Genomic DNA, 19,406 nt, shown 5'->3' with positions numbered 1-19,406 from the left:
GGCACCAGCAAAAATTTGGAGTCACTTAGGCACGCGAAGCGCGCTCAATAGCCAGGTATATTGAACTCATAGAAAAATTTTAAGGACAGTGTCATTAAAATGGTATGTATCTCACTAACGCGAGCACGCGCGAAGCGCGAGCTGAAAATATTTGATATTCAGACCTAAAAAGGGACAATGATATGCAAATTTTTGTAATCATGATAGTACCAGTCTCACTAAACAAGCTGAACAAACAATGCGAGCTCGGAGCGCGAGCTAAATTTTTTTTAAATATTGACCCCAAACATAGACATTTTGAGGACTATTTTTCAGGAATTCGTGAAGAGTATACATATCCCACCTTAGCCATCTAATGCGAGCGCCAAGCGCGTGGTGATTTTTTTTTAAAGAATTACATCTGAACCCCTGAAGCACTGTAGTACTAGTCTTGTAATCATGAACATGATACGTACCTCACTCATCAATATTGCGAGCGCAATGCGCGAGCTGATTTTTTTTAGTCAGACCTGAAGAAAGGCATTCTCAGGCTTGTTTGTAGGAGGTAAGACCATGCCATAGAGATATATTTTATGGACCATACCTATTTCCCTAACCAAATGATGCGAGCGCGAAGTGCGAGTTAATTTTTTTAAATATTCAGACCAGAAAAGAGGACATTTTATAAAAACTGTTTTTAGTCATGAAGAGCAGATTATATCACCAATCCGCTAATGCGAACCTAAGCACAGACTGTTTTTTTTTAATTCAGACCTTAAAAGGGGGAAACCACTAATTTGAAGAAGTCATGAAAAACATATTATACCACTACATAAAATAATAAAAGCTCAAGTGCGATGAAATATATTTGATATATATTAACTTAAAAACGAAATGTTTTAGTACCACTAATTCTATTGAACAGGATTATCTATCTAATTAAACAGACAATGCGAGCACCAGGATTGACGAACACAATAGGCCCTAAGCAAATTATGTTTCATAAAGTGATGAAAAATATATGTATAGATATAATTATACAATGATTTCTTTTTCTTTCCCTACTACGTTTCTCTTTCTTTCTCCCGCGTTTCCCCTATTCCCCTGGTTTTTTTTTGCCAGCCGATGGGGGTGGGGGGGGGGGGGCACGTGCCCCCATGCCCCCGTAGTTACGCCACTGTTTTTTCATACAATCTCATGATGAAATAAAACTCCGTGTAAAGAATGTTCACAAATTTTTGCCCAAGTCAAGTGATTTATTTAATATATATATATATATATATTATTTATACATGTTTTGTATAATAAAATTGATAAAACCGATGAAGGGTATTCCGATTGAGATGAAAAAAAAAATGCTTCACACAATCACATCGGAGCCCTCACTGCATGCAGGTTGAAATTCTTAGTCAATATAGGGCTTCTTGAGTAGGCCGCCTATTGGCAATTCAATCGGTGGAGTAAAACGATTGAAAAACTTTTGAAGGAAAAATTCAGTACCCATTGACCATGCAATTAATGGCGTGACGAGCCAGAACTGTAGGGTGTAAATTTAATGATTGAGCGTGTGGCAAAATTACTTGAAAGTCCCGAGAGAGCTAGCTATAGAGAATTAGCGAGCGAGCAAAATTAATGTTCAAGTCAGCTTATCAAAATGAAAAAAAGGTGTTGTGATAGATTTTGACATAGTAATTCATTAATAAAAAAAAAACACATCGTATTTCAACCCCGATTTATCAACCCTTTTCCTTTCCTTTCCTTCAGATCTTGCCCCCCATTTTTTGCTTGCGTGATCATGAATTCAAGGTATAGGCCTACTCTATATCACCTAAATAAAGTTGAGCTATGGATCGAGCTATTAGGCTATTTCCGGCTATTTCGAATATGAAAATTAGAAAATATCGGAAAGAGATGAATCTGGTCAAGTGGGTAACACGGGGGGGGGGGGGGGGCAATAGCACTCCACGCTGATGAATATCAGTTAGAAGAAAAAATAGCAACCTTTAAGACAAAACTACATAGTTGACTGGCTTTTTGATTTCATAATTAAGCATATACTAGTAATCACCGTAATCACTGCGCTGTGATTTTGATTCTTACACCCGCGGGCTCCAATATACCTCAAAATATATTTCTTCAATTTGTAAGCTCTCTGGTTAACCCTACCTATTCAAAACACGCAACCTCTGATTATGATTTGGGGTAAAATAAGTTTTTTTACCGTTTCTTGAATAATTCAGCATAAATTATCTTCATGTTTTCTATTTATTTATATTTGTTTACAAACACGTGCGAAGAGATGAAAATACCACTTTCACACTGCATGTAAGTTTTCTTCGGTGCTTTCTGTGAATACAAAAAAGGCATGCTGGGATATTAACTACCAAGGAATTGTACTTCCGGTTTAGCAATGTTTTCGTGTGTATCGGCCATTTTGGTCTTGCTGTGATCGAGGGTAGGAATGGCCACGTTTCGACAGGCAACTGAAAACGACGATGCCTGGGCCCTTCTGGCTCTTAAATCTGCCCCAGCGAGTCCAACAAGGATTCCTTGGAATGATGGTGGTCAAAAAGGAGTCATTCTCGCCCGGTTAGAAGGCAGAGAATTTGAGTATTTAGTCCGTAAGAACAGAATCACAGTTGGCCGAAACAGCAAACAAGGGGAGGTCGATGTAAACATGGGACATTCGAGTTTTATTTCACGTAAACATCTCGAAATAATTTGCGAAAGCCCGAACTTTTTCTTAAATTGCACTGGAAAAAATGGTATATTCGTGGATGGCATATTCCAAAGACGAGGTGCTCCACCCTTGCAGCTGCCTAGGACGTGAGTATTATTACCCTTTTTTATATTTTAAAATGTCTTGTTTTCCTGGACATCCAGAAGCTTTAGTTTGGGCCCTGACTGAGCGGACGATGCGATGCGGGGAGTGTCGGGCACACTCACTGTGACGCCTGACGGGATTCAATATGACTGGCAATGTGATTCGCGATTCATGCGTACCGTACAGTAAAGTCAGTATACACAAATTGTGTAATTATTAAATTTATAATATTTTAATATAGTTTTATATTTTCTTGATTATGTATGTATGAATTTTATCTGAATGAATAATAAAGATTAGGCCTACTTAAAAAAAAAAAATTGTGTTAGTGGAGTTCGAAGTCTTGCCGAATTGCACTCCCACGGCCACGTATTGCAAGGTTATATACTAACCTCGCACAACCAACGTGTTTACGCGATGGATTTTAGAGTTGTTGTTAACATCGCTTCATAACGTGAATGATGTTACCCCAAACCCATTCCGCTACTCACCAGGGCTTTTTTTGTGAAAAGCGTTCCATTTTCATTTTTTTTATTAAAAAAGGACACAAAAAAGAGCAAAATCGCTTACCTCGGCCTGGAAAGTGGCTTCGCATGTTTCTTCCACGGAAATAAAAGGAAGTTCGTTGTTGGCGCTAATACAGTTCACAACCTTAATTCAGCTTGGTATTTTAAAACTAGATTCTTGATTCATTGTAATGTGTATGTGCAATTCCAATGATTGTTTGATAAAATAGAGACACCAATAAATACAATAACTTAAAAAACATACCGGTACTTAATTATTTTTGCTGACGATAATACTTTTTGGAAAATATTCAAAGCGATGACAAATGAAACAAAAAATATAGAAAATTCTACGTACCTTCACTACCTTGAACGAAGCCCCGCAAGTGCACCGTTCGTTTGTCAATTAACTTTCCACCAAAGTCTTTACAGTAAAAAGGTTGGACACTGCCGACTTGGCGTAACGCTGCCTTTGCATCGATTTACGTGTAAGATAGTTTTTGTGTCTAGTCTTTCCCTTGTAGTGTCTTTGATATGAAGATAAATCGCACGCCCTCTTTCGCTCTTCAGACGAAAAATTTGAGGTGTCAGTATGAAAGCTAACCGGAGAGCTTCTCTTTTATGATGTCAGAGGTCATTTTTTTTCTCCCCGAAACTCCCTGAACTGAGATTCCAGTAGCTATTACATGTATTTCCATGGCTAAATGTGGAAGGCCACGCTTTATTCTTTAACCCTAACTAGGCCGGGCTTTTTTGGCTGTTCAGTGGCCGGGGGGGGGGGGGGGAGATCTCGGCCGCCGATCGCGCGAGCGCCGCAAAAATTTGCACGCTGGTAGTGTGCGATGTAATCTACAAGGCTGTATGGTAAAATTTTCCAAAATAATGAGATTTTATTTTATATGAATTACGGGTAATTATGCTAATTTATGCATAAATCATACTTTTTGCTCTAATTCACTAAATAAAGCTCCTAGAATGCTAATTTTTGGTAAAAATATTCTTTGTATTATTCTTAACAATCGCAATTGAAAAAAACTTCGGTTTGGAAATCAATTTCTTATGTATTTCATTGTTTTATGAATTTATGTATTTCCTTGTTTTTCAACCTTTTGTTTTTCTTAGTTTTTTCACTTGATTTATTGCACAACCTGTTTGAAGCATAATTATGCTAAAATCAATTGATTTCAGCTGTTTAAAGTAAAAATAATCATATCTTTATGAATAAGATGAGAAAACTCAATTTGCATTGACTTTGTACACAAAATCACGTTTTGGAACAATTTTTGGTCTAACATGCACTTACAAAATGTTGCGTAATCTCGGAATCGCGTACTCGGGCGTCGTAAATATGGTCTCAAAAGATGCACGAGACTTAAAAGTATAAACTCTGCGAGTGGGGCGGTCAAAAAATTTCGCGTGGCGGAATGATCGCAGAAAATGTTGAGGGGGGGTTGATTCAACCCCCCCCCCGGCCTGTTTAGGGTTAATGAGCGACTCGATTCCATAATGAGTTATTATATAGTCATGTATATTGCCCAACATCAAAATGCCTCAACAGATACCTACATGTATTCATGAGCATAAATGTTTAATGTTTCATTTGTTAACTGATGAGCTTAATTTCTTTTCATCTGTTTGCATACTGTAACTAAAGAAGAAATCATATATCATGGAACTGGTAAACACTTTACTAACATGAATATCAGTATGTGGGACTAGAGTGAAATATCAGATCAGATACTTGGTATCTTTGGAAGAGTTTTAAAAGGTGAAGGAATAAAATATCATTGGTTTTAATATATTTTATCAATATTATACTAATAATTAATATACACGAAAATTAAGTTAAAAAATTATTTGTCAGGGGGTCAAACTCAAGGTCAAAGTTTAGGTAAAAGGTCATGACCTTTTAAATCGCTGCAATACATTATTTGATGCATGTTTTGGATTCCTCTCTGAATTTCCTTTTGAATGGTACCAGTTTCGTGAAAATTGGTCAACACGTTATGACGCAATGGCCATTGAAAGTTGAAGGTCACGCCCATTTTTGTCAAAACAAGGAGAAGAGGGCAGGCCGTAGCACGAGAACCGACGGACCGATTGGACTAATTTTTTTTGTTTTGTGCTTGGGCCATTTTATGTGTACCAATTTACAACAAAAACTGAGAGGGTCGGGTGCAACCACTGGGTGAATCCAGATGGAATGACCCAATCGGTACAAAGCAATGTTTACAATTTTCTTTTCGTTTGTTCTAATTCTGCATGCATGTGCTGAGTGAGCTGATCAGCTGATAAGTGTTTACCAGCCGTCATCTCCAAAACTTCACTGATTGATAAAATTAATTAGGTATCTGCAATTAATAAGGAAAGAGTACGATTAAAATTCAAATAAAAAAAGCGCACGCTTTCATTGACACCGGGTCTGCACTTACTTCCGCCCAAGGAAATCACCTGTCGACTTTCAATGGGGAAGAGATGTCAGTGCGAAAGGGTACATTTTTTTTTCACCAGGGAAGTGAGGAATGCGTGCTGGAGAAGTTCGCAGGCGAAGTTGGCCGGGAAAAATGAAGAGGCCAGTTTGAAAGGGGTATGATTATGTTTTGATATGGATTTTTGTCATCCACACACAAAACAAATGGGCTCCTGACCTCAGACAAAATTTTGGGTGGAAAAAAATATGCTTTTTTTTCTTTTGCAAAGCAAGTCTCCAATATGGGAGACTGTCTCCCCATATTGGAAAGTCTCCCATATTGGTTGTGCGCCTCTACTGATTAAATTAAACTAAATTAAATTATTAAATTGTGGTGGTTCATGATCATGCAACGCTTAACTACGGCGTCTAGATGTGGGGAAAGGGTTCCCTACGGCCTAAATTAGCCAGGAGGCTCCTAGAGAGTAAAAATCATTTACATGTACTAACGTGTGCTTACTCTCCACGGAGCCAGGGATTGCATCCCATTCCTGCATGTACCGCAAAAAAACTAAAATTTTCGCCCCCGAGATTTCTACTTCTGAAAGATGTAGCCCTAAATCATGTAAATGGGACACAACTTCATTTTCGACATTTTTATGACATTGATTTCATTTTTAAACAAGAATTCTTTAAAAAATTAAAAATATTATGAAAAGACTGGGAAAACCTGCCGCAATGTTTACGTCGCCATCTTGTTTCTTTTTGTTCTTCGCCAAGGTACATGATGCATATCCTCCGATATGCGTCATGTACATGTACACTGTAGCTTGATCGGAAAATACCAAACTTTTGATGGAAGTCTGCTTACATGTATTTTGCTCATTTCTCAGCAATTACGCATTTTCTTCTAGAGCCATTTGGCACATATTTTTTTAATATACAAACGCTTGGGTGGTAATTTTATTGGATTCTGTTCGAACTAATTTTGAGATCGTTACCACGACTGGTATTTATCTTTATAATGCCAAACTTTTATTGTTGCTGATGTGTGCTACATGTACATGTATTGTAAGCTCTAAAAGTTGGTATAAACTTTGGCGCAGCATTTATTAGTGGAATCGATTGTGAGAGAGAATTTCTACACCAAATAAAAATTCAAGATTTTGCCTATGATGGAATGCGTTTCATTTATAATAAGAAAGAATAGATAATTTCCATTTTGTTACATTGAATTTTTTTTTTACATGGGATACCTGTACCATAATGTATGTAAAGAGTTTGCAGTACAATAAAGACAATACATGTACATGTAAATATCAGTTTAACATACACAAGCCATTAGATTTGAGATCCATTGCACTTTTCTCATGGATTGATCAATATTGCAAATGTCCTTTGTAAATGTACATTACTTGTGTACATGTATTTAAGGGAAATTAGTGTGAGATTTGTTATGATGAGTTTACAATAACATACAGAGAGGAAGTACTTGGAAGTACAATATTGTGGTACTCAAAGTATAATAATACCATCACTCATGAATTTGCATGTTAGCTGAAGATATTATTAGCATGTTTTTGAGACTCGATATCAAGTTGGTAACATATGGGCAATTCCACAGGTTGGTGGACATGAGCTTAAAAATTCAAATTCAATATTTTCTTGAATTTTTTAATACTTTAAGTCCTTCATGCATGATAGTTTCAGGAACAAGAAATAAAAAGTTTATTTTCTTATGTATACTTTGGAAAAAAATGGTCAAAAGTTGTGTCTTCCATTCTGTATCAAAATACAAGAAAAATAGTGAAAAATTAAATATGCCTTATTACCATTTTGTTATTGCAACAACATACCATTTTATATATTTCTGAAGTTTAGAAGAGTCAAATTACCTAAAATACACAACAGCTTTTCAAGTAAATTTGTAGTACTCATTCAAAAATGAATATTGCAACCTGCTCAGGTGATGTAACGTGAGTAACCGAAAAAACTGACTTTGTTTTCTGAGAGAAAAATTCTTTACAGTTAATTGGTGGGATTTTAAATTCTCTTCCTTCAAACAATCTTTGATACAGTAATGACTATCAAAATCATTAAAAAGTACAATTTTTTATAAAAATGATGAAGAAAAACTGTAATGTGAGTAACCTTGTAACGTGAGTAACCATCATGTAATGTGAGTAACCAGTAAAAATCATGCAGTGAGGTAATATTTTCAGTGGGATGTCAAGTTTTAAGTCTCATGGTGAGTTGTGAAGTTATTTTTGATTAATTGAAAGCAAAATGAGGGTACACCTCTTTGATGTGACTCTTTGTTCATCAAAATATCAGTGGTCATACAATCACACAAAAAATTGAATATTAGTACAAGTATTCACAATGCGAGAGTGCATTAGTAAGACTTGGTTTCGATTAACCAAACTTTAAAGAGTGTTCGAACAACACATTGAATGTCCTTACCTGTAACCCTATCTAGGCTGGGTATTTTGGGAGTTAATATGGCCCGGGGGGGGGGGGGGGGGGGTGGGTGGGGCCTCCCAGGCCCCCCCTTGAGATCTCGGCCATTGGCCGCACGATCACGCCAAAAATTTGCACGCAGGTTGTCTTGGACATAATCTACAATACTATACAGTAATTTATTTCATGCAAATTGGTATTAAGCAATTATGCTAATTTATGCATAATTAGTAAGCAAAATCATACTTTTCCCTCTTACTCCCTAATAAAGCTCCAATATTTCCAATTTTTTGTATAAAATCTCTTTTTGATGTTCCTAGCAATGAATTTTACACACATTATTGAATTTTTTATGACATTTGTGTTGTTAACTATACATGGACAAAATGTAACGTGAGTAACCGTAACGTGAGTAACCATATTATCTGCACCCCAAGTAAAAACCATGTGTTCTTTATTTTTTTAATTATGTACAAAGTTTGTCTCCCTAATATACTTCTTTGAAATGGATATAATCAACTTTCATAAAAGCCTTGTATGAGGAGACTTTTCACTTATGTCGACTTTTCATTTTATGCATGTCCAAATCATGTAACGTGAGTAACCGACACATTCCAAAGATTTGCCAGGAGCATAATAAAATTTCCAAAGTTTTGTTTTTATACAAAGGATAGTCAGACTGTGTACTTTGTTGTGATAAGGAGATGTTTAGTTCCTATCAATAATAACGGAGTAACAGCTCCAAGTATGAGTCAAGGTGTCTCCAAATGTAACGTGAGTAACCGTGGAATAGCCCATATATATATGTACATGTATCTACTACACTTGTACATGTATTTCCTGAATGTTGTAATCCTTTATCATTAAATTTCAATTTTATTCATACACAGTTAAATGTATTGTGTGTATAAAGTTCACATTGAAGGACAGGAAAAGATGAGCTGAAGTTTAAGCCGATTTTGATATACCAGTACATGTACATGTACATGTAATGTAGAGTTAGAAAGTTACATACCGGTAATAAAAACATTTCCCTTCCAATTTAACTAATTAGGGATGCATGGTTTAAAATTGAAATTGTGTATACACTGTATATTGTACATGAACATTCAGCATATAATTTTGTTTGTTTTCTTGATCAGAGAAAGGAATTAGTGGAAACAAGATTGGATGAGCTGTTAAATTAATCATTTGTTCAGAGTGGCCTTAATGATATAGGATGTAATTTCCAATTTGCCATTACATTGACCCTGAATAATTTTGTACTTTTTTCCCCATCAGATGCATCTTACGGTTTCCCAGCACAAGTATCAAGATCATGTTCCAGGCATTAATCAGTGAGTCGGCACCCCCTGCTCCAGCACCTCCGGTTCCTCAGCCTCAGCAGCCCCCTCCTGTACCCGTAGCAGTCAAGGAGCCCAGTCCTGTCAAACGAAAAGCCATGATGCCTCCCTTGAAGATAGACATCCCGCCTTCCGATGCAACCTATGCCAGTCCGTACCCATCTCCCACCGGGACGATAAGGTAAGATTCTGTGGGTATCCAAAGAGCTTCCTGAAGCAGTAGGAACAGTTGCACCACAGCCAACATGACAATACAGTAGATTCAGTATAGGATGTGGTATATCAACAAGACTTTAGAAAAATATTGAGTGCCATCATTTCTGTCCCCCTTCCTTCCTGAACATAAGTTTCAGGGATCTACATGTTAGTTTAATAAGAAATAATTGTAATGATTCATTGCACGCTCTTTCTGTCTTGATCTCATTCAGTGCTGTCAACTCATGCCCTACAAGCCCTCGAGCTGGGACCAGTCAGAAAGCCATGATGGCTCCAGACCTATCCGCAGCGGCATTTGCTGCAGCTGCTGCAGCTGTCGATGAGAAGGAAGGCCACTCGTCCAGTAATGACGTCGGTAGTCCCCGGGACGAGACCAAGCCGCCCTACTCTTACGCCCAGCTCATAGTCCAGGCTATCATGTCGGCGCAAGATAAGCAGTTGACTCTTAGTGGAATTTACAGCTATATCACAAAGACATATCCGTACTACAGAACAGCAGACAAGGGATGGCAGGTATGAATCAATGTTTTGGGAGAGTTGATTTCCAGAATGACTACATAGTCTGATCCAGTTTTTAGTGTCACACATACATGTATCTGATCAGAAAACTCTTAGGATGTGAATGTTTATTTTTTTTCATTTTTGTACACCAATTGAAGATGTTTCAAGTGTTTGATCTAAAAATAGTAAGCGTTCTTCATCATTTTGTGTTTCCATTCGTTAAATAAATCTCTAGTGATGACTTACAGATTGCTTTTCATCAAACTTGAGTACAATCTCTCCTGCTTTCTGTTCATTTACATAAAACCAATATGGGCACTTTTTGTTTTTGTTTCTTTTCTGTCTTTTAGAACTCAATTCGGCACAACCTGTCGTTAAATCGGTACTTCATCAAGGTTCCGCGATCGCAAGAAGAGCCTGGCAAAGGGTCATTCTGGCGGCTTGACCCCGGGTCAGAGGCTAAGCTAATGGATCAAGCTTACAGGAGAAGAAGACAAAGGGGAGTGCCTTGCTTCAGGACACCCTTTAGTGGGGTCTCATCAAGGTATGTGTACCTGTTTTTTCTTTCATCATACAGGAAAGAAATTGATGGAACTTGCGGAAAGATCAATAATCCCCTTGAGCTATCAATTTATTTCCATGATATTGAGGAAAAATGTCATGGCATGATGGTCTACTGCTAAGAATTGCTCTTCAATGTTGTGTTTTTATGGTTTTACTTTTGAAGCTTCTGACATAAAAGGAAGATGCAATATATCTCAAAAGAATTCAGCGGTGGAAACAGTTCTATCATACATGTATTCAAGTCCCTTATTTGGCTGATAGAAGGCCGCACACTGCATTTAGTGAACAAAGCGAAACACCATCTGAAACTATCACATCTTTATCCCTTCTTTGTTATTCCATTGATTTGAAGAAATTGCCTTCTTGATCGTCAACTTTTGCATCATTGAACTTTGACACGGAGTGCATATCAATTTTATCAGAACATCGTTAAAATAAATTCATACAAGACACTAATATTGAATGCTTACATGTAATTTATGTTCTGAAATTATTCTTCCATGGTGAGACATCACTGCCGTTCTTAATTACACATAGCCGAAAAAATTGTTCAGCAGGTTTGATAGGGATGAGATGCCCCAAATCCACTCTCTGGGTTTATCACTGAACTCGAAAAGAACACTTATTATTATTATTAGTGTTGATGTATTTTTATTTAATCAGGAGTAAGTGCATGCCCACTCGTAGATGATACAGGTATATGATGATATACATGTAGTTCATACACATTAGGTCAATATGAAGCAGTTTATAGTGATGTAATTCAATGTTCATTCCTCTGTTTCCTGTTCGATCCTCCAGCCGTTCTGCGCCATCATCACCTACCCATGTCACACAGTTCAGTGGGACGTTTACCCCCGATTCACTCTCGAGAGAAGGTTCACCTGCACCGCAGAACATGAACAATGCTGGCGGAGGTGGCGATGGCCAAGATCATGGTCCGCTTGATCATCAGAGGTTTACACAAGCCATGCAGGAGGTAAAACTTAAAAAAATTGCTTTTAAAGGGGTGGTCCAGGCCAGGTTTAATTTATATCTACTAGATAGACAAAAACCTTCTCTTTCCTATACTATATTTTTTTAAGAAATAAGAGGCACAGTTATATTTTATTGAATTTTCAATTTTGCCAAAATCATATTCTGGCACGAGTCTGTACGATCCCAGAATGCAATGCGCAGCTTTTTCTGTGACGTAGCATCTCCACTTTGGCTTCGCTGGCTGCTGCTACGAGCGCGAGCGAGCTAGCTAGCTAGCTAGCTATATTTATCGCTCGCACGTACGTATGCGTATAGATCATCAGCGCCGCATACGTACGGTATTAATTAGCTACATGTAGTTTTCGACTTGCATTGATTGCGGCCACCGTCGACCCTGTAATTCACAATTTGTTTGTTTCTCGCCGTTTATTTCATAATTTGAACAATTAATATGTCGGGTCCTGCGGGATATGCATTCCAACCAAGGTGGAATGCGGAAGAGTTGGAGAACCGTCAAAGAATAGAAGAAGAAGAGGTGGAGGAAGATCCGATCGTACCGCAGCCAGCGGCCGATCGAGTGGGGAGAAATGACTGGTGTCGGTGCGGGAACTGCCCGGTGATGCCGACGGCCAGAGAGAGCATTTGGTCCTCGCAAACGACTCTACTCGCGTTATATTTGTATATTTTTATGTCAAACTTGTCAGTCCCAATATTGTGAAGCCACTGGGCACATCTCTCTCGATCTCGGATCGGATTTGGTATAGAAAACGCACTTTTATGGTTATTTTCTCCCGGCCGAACCGAGCAGCCGTATGCCTGACACATAGGCATATTGCAGCTGTGAGACGTCGCGCGCTGGATTGTTGCTAAACCAAAGTGGAGATGGTACGTCACAGTCACGTGACCGATCTCGCTACATGTGCGCGAAATTTAATTCTTTTTGCCCCAAATAACCGTTACAAGAAATGCTCTTAAAAATCTCCAAAGTCGAGTAAGGAGATAATACTTTTTGAAATGGCTCCTGTAATTATTTACTACGGGCTAAATATTTTTTGGAGCTGGCCTGGACCACCCCTTTAAGAGTAAACTTAATTCTTTATGCCCTGAATGACGTGCTACAACCCCCAAAATGGGGAGAGGGGCGAGCAGTCAGGTGACCTAAAAGAGGTATAATTTTGTCCTCAATTCGACAATAGGGTTTTTCTAGAATTCATACCTCTCTTTTTTTTATTTTCTCCTCCTCTCTGCCCTTCTTTTTCCTTTTTCTTTTTTCCCACCAATACTTGCTCCCTCTCCCAGTCTTCATGTGCCAGTGACCCTGCTATTAAATGGTGTATTTTTGTTACCATCTAGTTGTTTCTCATACCATAAAAATGAATCGATTTTAAATACTTGCATCTGCCTGTTTTTGCCTTGCTTATTTTTTAATAACAAGTAATTTGAATACCTATTTTGAATTATAAAGTAAAAACTTAATTTGGTGTTTCTGTATGATATCTTGCAGGTGAAGGTTAGTCTAGTTAGCCCCGGATCTCCTATCAATACCACGACGGGTGCTCAGGCTGCTAGCCATGCTGCCCATATGGCAGCCCTCCCCGGAGGTGGGGGGATCATACCCCTTTCATCCCACGCCGCCCTGGCAGGGAGCGCCCCACCTCAGGGCGTACCTGTTGTCGCCATCCACCCTCAGATGGCCTCTGTGATCACGTCATCGCGGACGCAAGGGGCTGCGCAGGCATCGCTCAGCAACGGTCATGTCACTTCGTCTGCTGGAGGATTCAGTCACCAGGCGAAGGACAGCTCCACCGCTGGAGGAGGGGGTAGTGCTGGTGGAGACAAGAATGGCATAGAAATGAAAGTGGAAGGTAAGGAATCTCGACCTTTATTCGTCGATCTAGAGTACCTTGACTTATTGCTCTCTGCATTTCTTCTGAATGTAACTGCAGTTGTACTGAGATTGCACGATGTGCAATTTCAATGTAACTTCTAAGCAGTCCAGGAAAGATGATGTCAAAAAAAATCTTGGATTTTTTAAATTTAAGTTAAAGGTCAAGTCCACCCCAGGAAAATGCTGACTAGAATAAATAGAGAAATATCAAACTAGCATAGTGCTGAAAATTTCATCAAAATCGGATGTGAAATAAGAAAGTTAAGACATTTTAAAGTTTCGCTTATTTTTCGAAATCAGTGATATGCACAACTAGGTGACTCAGTCGATGATGTCCATCACTCACTATTTCTTTTGTTTTTTATTGTTTGAATTATACAATATTTCATTTTTTATAGATTTGACAATAAGGACCAACTTGACTGAACCATATAGTATTAAACAATGCTAATTCCACATGTTCAGGGAGGAATTGATTTTTGTTTCATTTGACAATGAGGAGAAAATTATAACATTTCATGTAATAGAATACAAAAGAAATAGTGAGTGGATGACATCATAGTCTCCTCATTTGCATACCAGCCAGGATGTGCATATATAACTGTTTTGTGAAATTAAGCGAAACTTTAAAATGTCACAACTTTCTTATTTTACATCCGATTTTGATGAAATTTTCAGTGTCATGCTTGTTAGATTTTTCTCTTTTTATTCAAATAAACTTTTTGTTGGGGTGGACTTGTCCTTTAAAGGGGAATGAAATCTTTGGAACAAATAGACTTGTGTCGAAACAGAAAAATCAAAGAATAAGAACAAAGAAAGTTTGAGAAAAATCGGACAAATAATGAGAAAGTTATGAGCATTTGAATATTGCAATCACTAATGCTATGGAAATCCTCCCATTGGCAATGCGACAAGGATGTGTGATGTCACATGTGAACAACTTTTCCTTTGATGGACTATAAAATACCCCCAAAATGTCTCTTTTTGCTTTTCGTATGGTGATAAAAACTCTTTATTCATGATGTATTCTTTAAACATCTGTATTACATGCCCTCCTATAGAAAAAACACATGATCTACTGATAGATGTGATAAGAGGCAGTTTCAAATTTTTGTTCATTTGTTTCTTTGATTTTTCTGTTTTCACACAAGCTATCTTGTTCCAAAGGTTTCATTCTCCTTTAACTTTACTAATTTTCTGAGATTTGACACCAAGAAGAAGAAGGTTTACTCTTTCAGATAAGCTAAATTTCTAACTGTAACTTTTTGAAGACTAAATTTACAATTTTTACTTTTTACATATTACCCTCCCTTGCGACTCATTGTTATTTTTTGGTTGGCTGGTCACATTTTTTTTTTTTCGGGGGCTCCATTTTCAATTTTATGTAAAATTTCGGGGGCTATTTTTTTGCATTTCGGGGGCTCCAGTTTTCGTAAATACTTTGTATGTAGGCCCTATGGTGCGACCCAGGACAATTCACCCAACCTGCTTGTTAACAAAGTAATGTAATGTTTAACATTGTTTATTTAATTGCTATTTATTTTTTCTTCATTGTTATTAATTGTTAAATGATTATCTAATTTATTGTTGTTCATTTTGATCTGATGCTAATATCGTTTGTATCTCGTGTATTAAATTAATTTGGACCTACTTTTTTTTACAATTTTGTCCATCAAATTGAATAGGATGAAGTTGACAAAATTTGTACTTTGAGGAATCGTTTTCAAAAATTTTGATTTCTTATAGGCCAGCGTAGCGAAGCTACTGAACGCAGCACAACTCACAGTCAATCATCACCGCAACACAGGCGGTGTGAAACTGCATTAGCGCCAATATGGTACATGTATACTCAGGCACTGACTGCTACTCTCCAAAAATCCCCGCTGAAAATCCTAATTTCGGGTTCCGCGAAATATTTCCAGAGCACCCGAAGGCTTAGTTCAGATTTAAGAACTGGGGTTGCCATAAAATATGCTAAAAAAAAACCATGATTTTGTTCAGAGTACACAATCTTATTTTCTTGCAAATTTAGGATGGTATCTTGAAAATGCAATAAAAAAAGGAAATTTTTCAATATCAAAGTTATGGAGGGACCTCGTGCATTCCAGCTGGCTTGGGGCTGCTGAATTAGCAGCGCAGCGCGGCCTGGGCAATTATTTTGCGGGCAACTTCCAGATTTTATGCCGCCCCCGAAAGGGCGATTTTACGCATTTCCGGGGCAAATTCGCCCGCCGCCCCCGTGTGTTTTTTCCCTGGTCTTATTTCTAAACTCAAAGTTGCTACACCCTTGTTAGAATATCTAGATTTTTTATTCTCAAAATGTGACATAACCAGTCTCTTGTCGACTAAAAGCTATTTCAGAATTGTTTTAAGTGTTGCATGTTGGTTTAATCAATAATTTTGTTCATGATCCACAGAGAAGCCATCGGCTGGTTTACCCCCTGCAACCATCATGTTGACGCAGCCCCATCTGAAAGCAACCAGTTCCTCGTCCGCTCAGCCGGCATCCTCCGACAGCCATCACGTCGTTACCGTCGCAGGTACGTTCCTCCCTCCTGCCAGCCACTACCGACCCCCTCCTCAACTCCCCGTAGTGGCCAACTACCATCACAGCATGGAAATGGCTCTCCCTCAGACCTCCAGCCAGGCTGCCACTTCCTCGCCCCTTGTCATGCTGGCTACGACGTCAGCCGTGCAGCAGCTGCAAGGTCACATGAAGCGCCCTCTAGATGGCATCAAGGAAGAGACCGATGGACAGGATGGTGTTGAGAGTAAAAGAATCAAGGCTGATCCGCAGGAGGGTTGAGAGAGGACATGGCATCAATGACCAACTTGGATATAGAAGCAGTGCAGGTCATTCAGAAAAAAAGGGAAGGGAGTGTAACATCATTGAGAGGGTACCTTAAAAGGTTGTACAGGGCTATTTTAATGCTGTCGGGATTATCAGTAGGAAAATGGATGTCGAGAATAGGGTTGATGGATTTGGAGAGAATGACTTTGTAATTAGATTGCCTTCCTATGGAATTGCAAAATATATACTCTGGCTTTACCACCAAATTAATAAATATTCATATGTATATGTATAGTCCATTCAAAAAGGGACAGCTCGAATCATTGGATGACTGGACTTGTAAAATTTATTGGTTTTTAGAATTTTTTGTTCTGTGTACTTCAGATAACTATTAATTTAATCGCTTTTTTTTCTTGTTTTCCTTTCATGATTCTGTGTGATTATTTTATGAACATTTATTGAGATCATGGGGGTTTTATGCCCACAGTGTTCACTTTTCATTTTTTATTAATTTTTATTGATTTATCTTTTTAGAGATTTCGAGGGGTATTACTAGTATAAGCCACATGTAATTACTTCAAGATTCTAAAATTGAGATTAATTTTGAGGATTACAGCTCAGTTCTGTATTCATGATAGGACAATGTTTTTTTTATTATCGAAATTGCTACTTTTCAACATTGGTAAAACATGTATGAAACACATTGCTCTATATACATCACATTTTATCAAAATATGATTGTAAATTTGCTTCAAAGCTTATGGCACTCTGTGAATATCATTTAGTATATAATCATACACACGATATGAGTTCCCTGTGGTGTTTTTTTATATGATCCTGTGTGGGTAGTCAGTGATGCAGCTAAAGTAGTGAAAGTAAAAAGTTTACGATGCTATGCTTTATGGAGATGAAGTTTCATGATTCGTTACACCTTGTTACAGTATAGGCTATGTTATCAATGTGATGATTTCTTAGGCAAACAAAACGATGATTAGGATGATTGTAAGAATGCTGAAATAGGGATGGGCTTGCAATAGTGAATTTTAATTGGTTAATTTCTTACATGCTTGCTAATAGTTGGTCCGTAGAGGGGGGTATTCTGCTTGTTATTTTTTCTCCACACTGGGAGCATGTATTGAAAAAGATAGTGATGCTAACTTTCGCTGTGTGAGCTGTCGTCATCGCAGTTCTTTACAGTGCATTTGGATAAATAGACACGTGTAATAAAAGCAGTAAAATGCATGTTATGACATACATCTGTATATACATGTGTTTATTGATTTTAATCTGATATGTTACTTGTATGCCTTAAAGATTCAACCCAGTATTGTAAAATTCATAGATGTGGCTACTCTGTGAATTGTGTTCAATGCCCTTTAATTACTTTTTGCCTCGTGAGGGCAATAGGTGGTATACCACATGTATTGACCAGTTTGTACAAAGCTGTTGGCAGTTGGGCTTTTTTGGAATGTAAACATGTTTTGCTTTCATGAACCGTGATCACATGTGATGCGATCGACTCTTCTCAGATGTGTATTTTATGATTATGAAGTCAGTGGATGTATAGTAGTTATTTAGGGGAGAAACTGATTATGCACTGCTGAACAAATTATTCTGTATTTATTATATATGAATTAGTGAAATCGCTACATGGCCCCGTGCATTTTGATATAGCTTTACGTAAACTTGACAATTATTTGATTGTTATGATTGCTTAATGTAAAGCATATAAATACAATTTACCTTTTTTGTAAAATTTGTTTTTTTAAATGATCACCATCACCCATTAGTGAAATTGTATTCTAGTCAAACTGGTATTACTCTAGTGTTTGTTGATTCCCAGTGCCGCATTTACAGTACATGTATGTGATTTTGCCTGACGCTGTGATAGAAAAAAATGTTATTCATAAATGTATGTTAATTACCTGATCAATCATGTTGGCCATGAATAGGTTGATGATTTGTAATTTTCTGATGGATAGGTCTTGTACTGTAAAAAAAAAACACTTCCTGCCGTGAATCAAGTGTAAGTTCGTCTTTAGGGGGAGACATCCAGTGTGTAAAAGACAGCAGTTATGTAACAGTATTGGAATAGTTTCTTGGTTGATGCGACAAGTCCTTGCCCTCATTCCTCCATATGTAGGTCATGTATGCCTTGATAAGCCACTTTGGGCCAATAATTGTTCAATGGTTGCATTATTAGTATGATCATTTCACATCAAATCAAACAATCCATGGATTAATTGTCTTCGGAGCAAAACGGTTTGAATCCTCAAGTCGAAATCCATTATACATGTTAATGTAAATGGATGAATAATTGATGAATAAGGGTAGTGGGATTGTAAATCATGTCCTCGGAATATTTTTATTCTTAAGATGAAGAGCGTTAGCTTATTATTATGTGGGTAAATTGTACGTCCTGATCCCGAAGGTACATTGCGAGTAAGAGAAGCCCCCCCCTGCCACAGAGTCGGTTTGCCCCAGCCCATTAAAAGTCAAACATTCAGTAAACTGATCTTATAAAGAAATGTCATACGAGGTTCTTTTTTTTTTACTTGCATGCCAAATTTAATGAAGGGGAGGATGGGGAGGGGAGGATTCCCTTTTTCCGATTTTATATGCTAATTTGTGGATTCTATGTGATAGAGAATTGTGATCAATATGAACATTTTTGAATAAAATCAAATATACTACTGACAAAGAAAACATACATTTCAGACTCTTGTAATATAGTATAAAAAAGTAATGATTTATGAGATTTGTTGTCATGTTTAGGTGAGAAGAAGGTAACATTTTGTGTAAGAAGTATTTTGGTTTGGTATTATAGCGAAGTGGGGGCATGTATGACTGAAAGTTGTGCTCAAATTGCCAGATGCATGTGTCAAAGATTCTTCTGATTCCCGTAACACACAAAGGTTAGCGATTGATTGCTAATTTGAAGGAACA

At 37.7% G+C, this 19,406-nt stretch overlaps 1 protein-coding gene across 1 annotated transcript; it reads left to right on the top strand.

Moving 5' to 3' along the window:
• The first annotated feature begins 2,372 nt into the window (after positions 1-2,372).
• Positions 2,373-19,170, top strand: LOC129269061 (forkhead box protein K2-like). Its single transcript, XM_054906512.2, has 7 exons — positions 2,373-2,805; positions 9,461-9,703; positions 9,951-10,251; positions 10,590-10,783; positions 11,605-11,782; positions 13,286-13,646; positions 16,087-19,170. Exons 1-7 carry the CDS (start codon positions 2,441-2,443, stop codon positions 16,473-16,475), a joined length of 2,031 nt encoding a protein of 676 aa, XP_054762487.2. The 5' UTR covers positions 2,373-2,440; the 3' UTR covers positions 16,476-19,170.
• The last annotated feature ends 236 nt before the right edge of the window (positions 19,171-19,406 follow it).

The sequence above is a fragment of the Lytechinus pictus genome, chromosome 10 (genome assembly GCF_037042905.1).
Source record: "Lytechinus pictus isolate F3 Inbred chromosome 10, Lp3.0, whole genome shotgun sequence".
In the NCBI taxonomy this organism is placed as follows: Eukaryota; Metazoa; Echinodermata; class Echinoidea; order Temnopleuroida; family Toxopneustidae; genus Lytechinus; species Lytechinus pictus.
The sequence above is the reverse complement of the archived record's forward strand: the minus strand, read 5'-3'. Positions and strand labels throughout refer to the sequence as shown.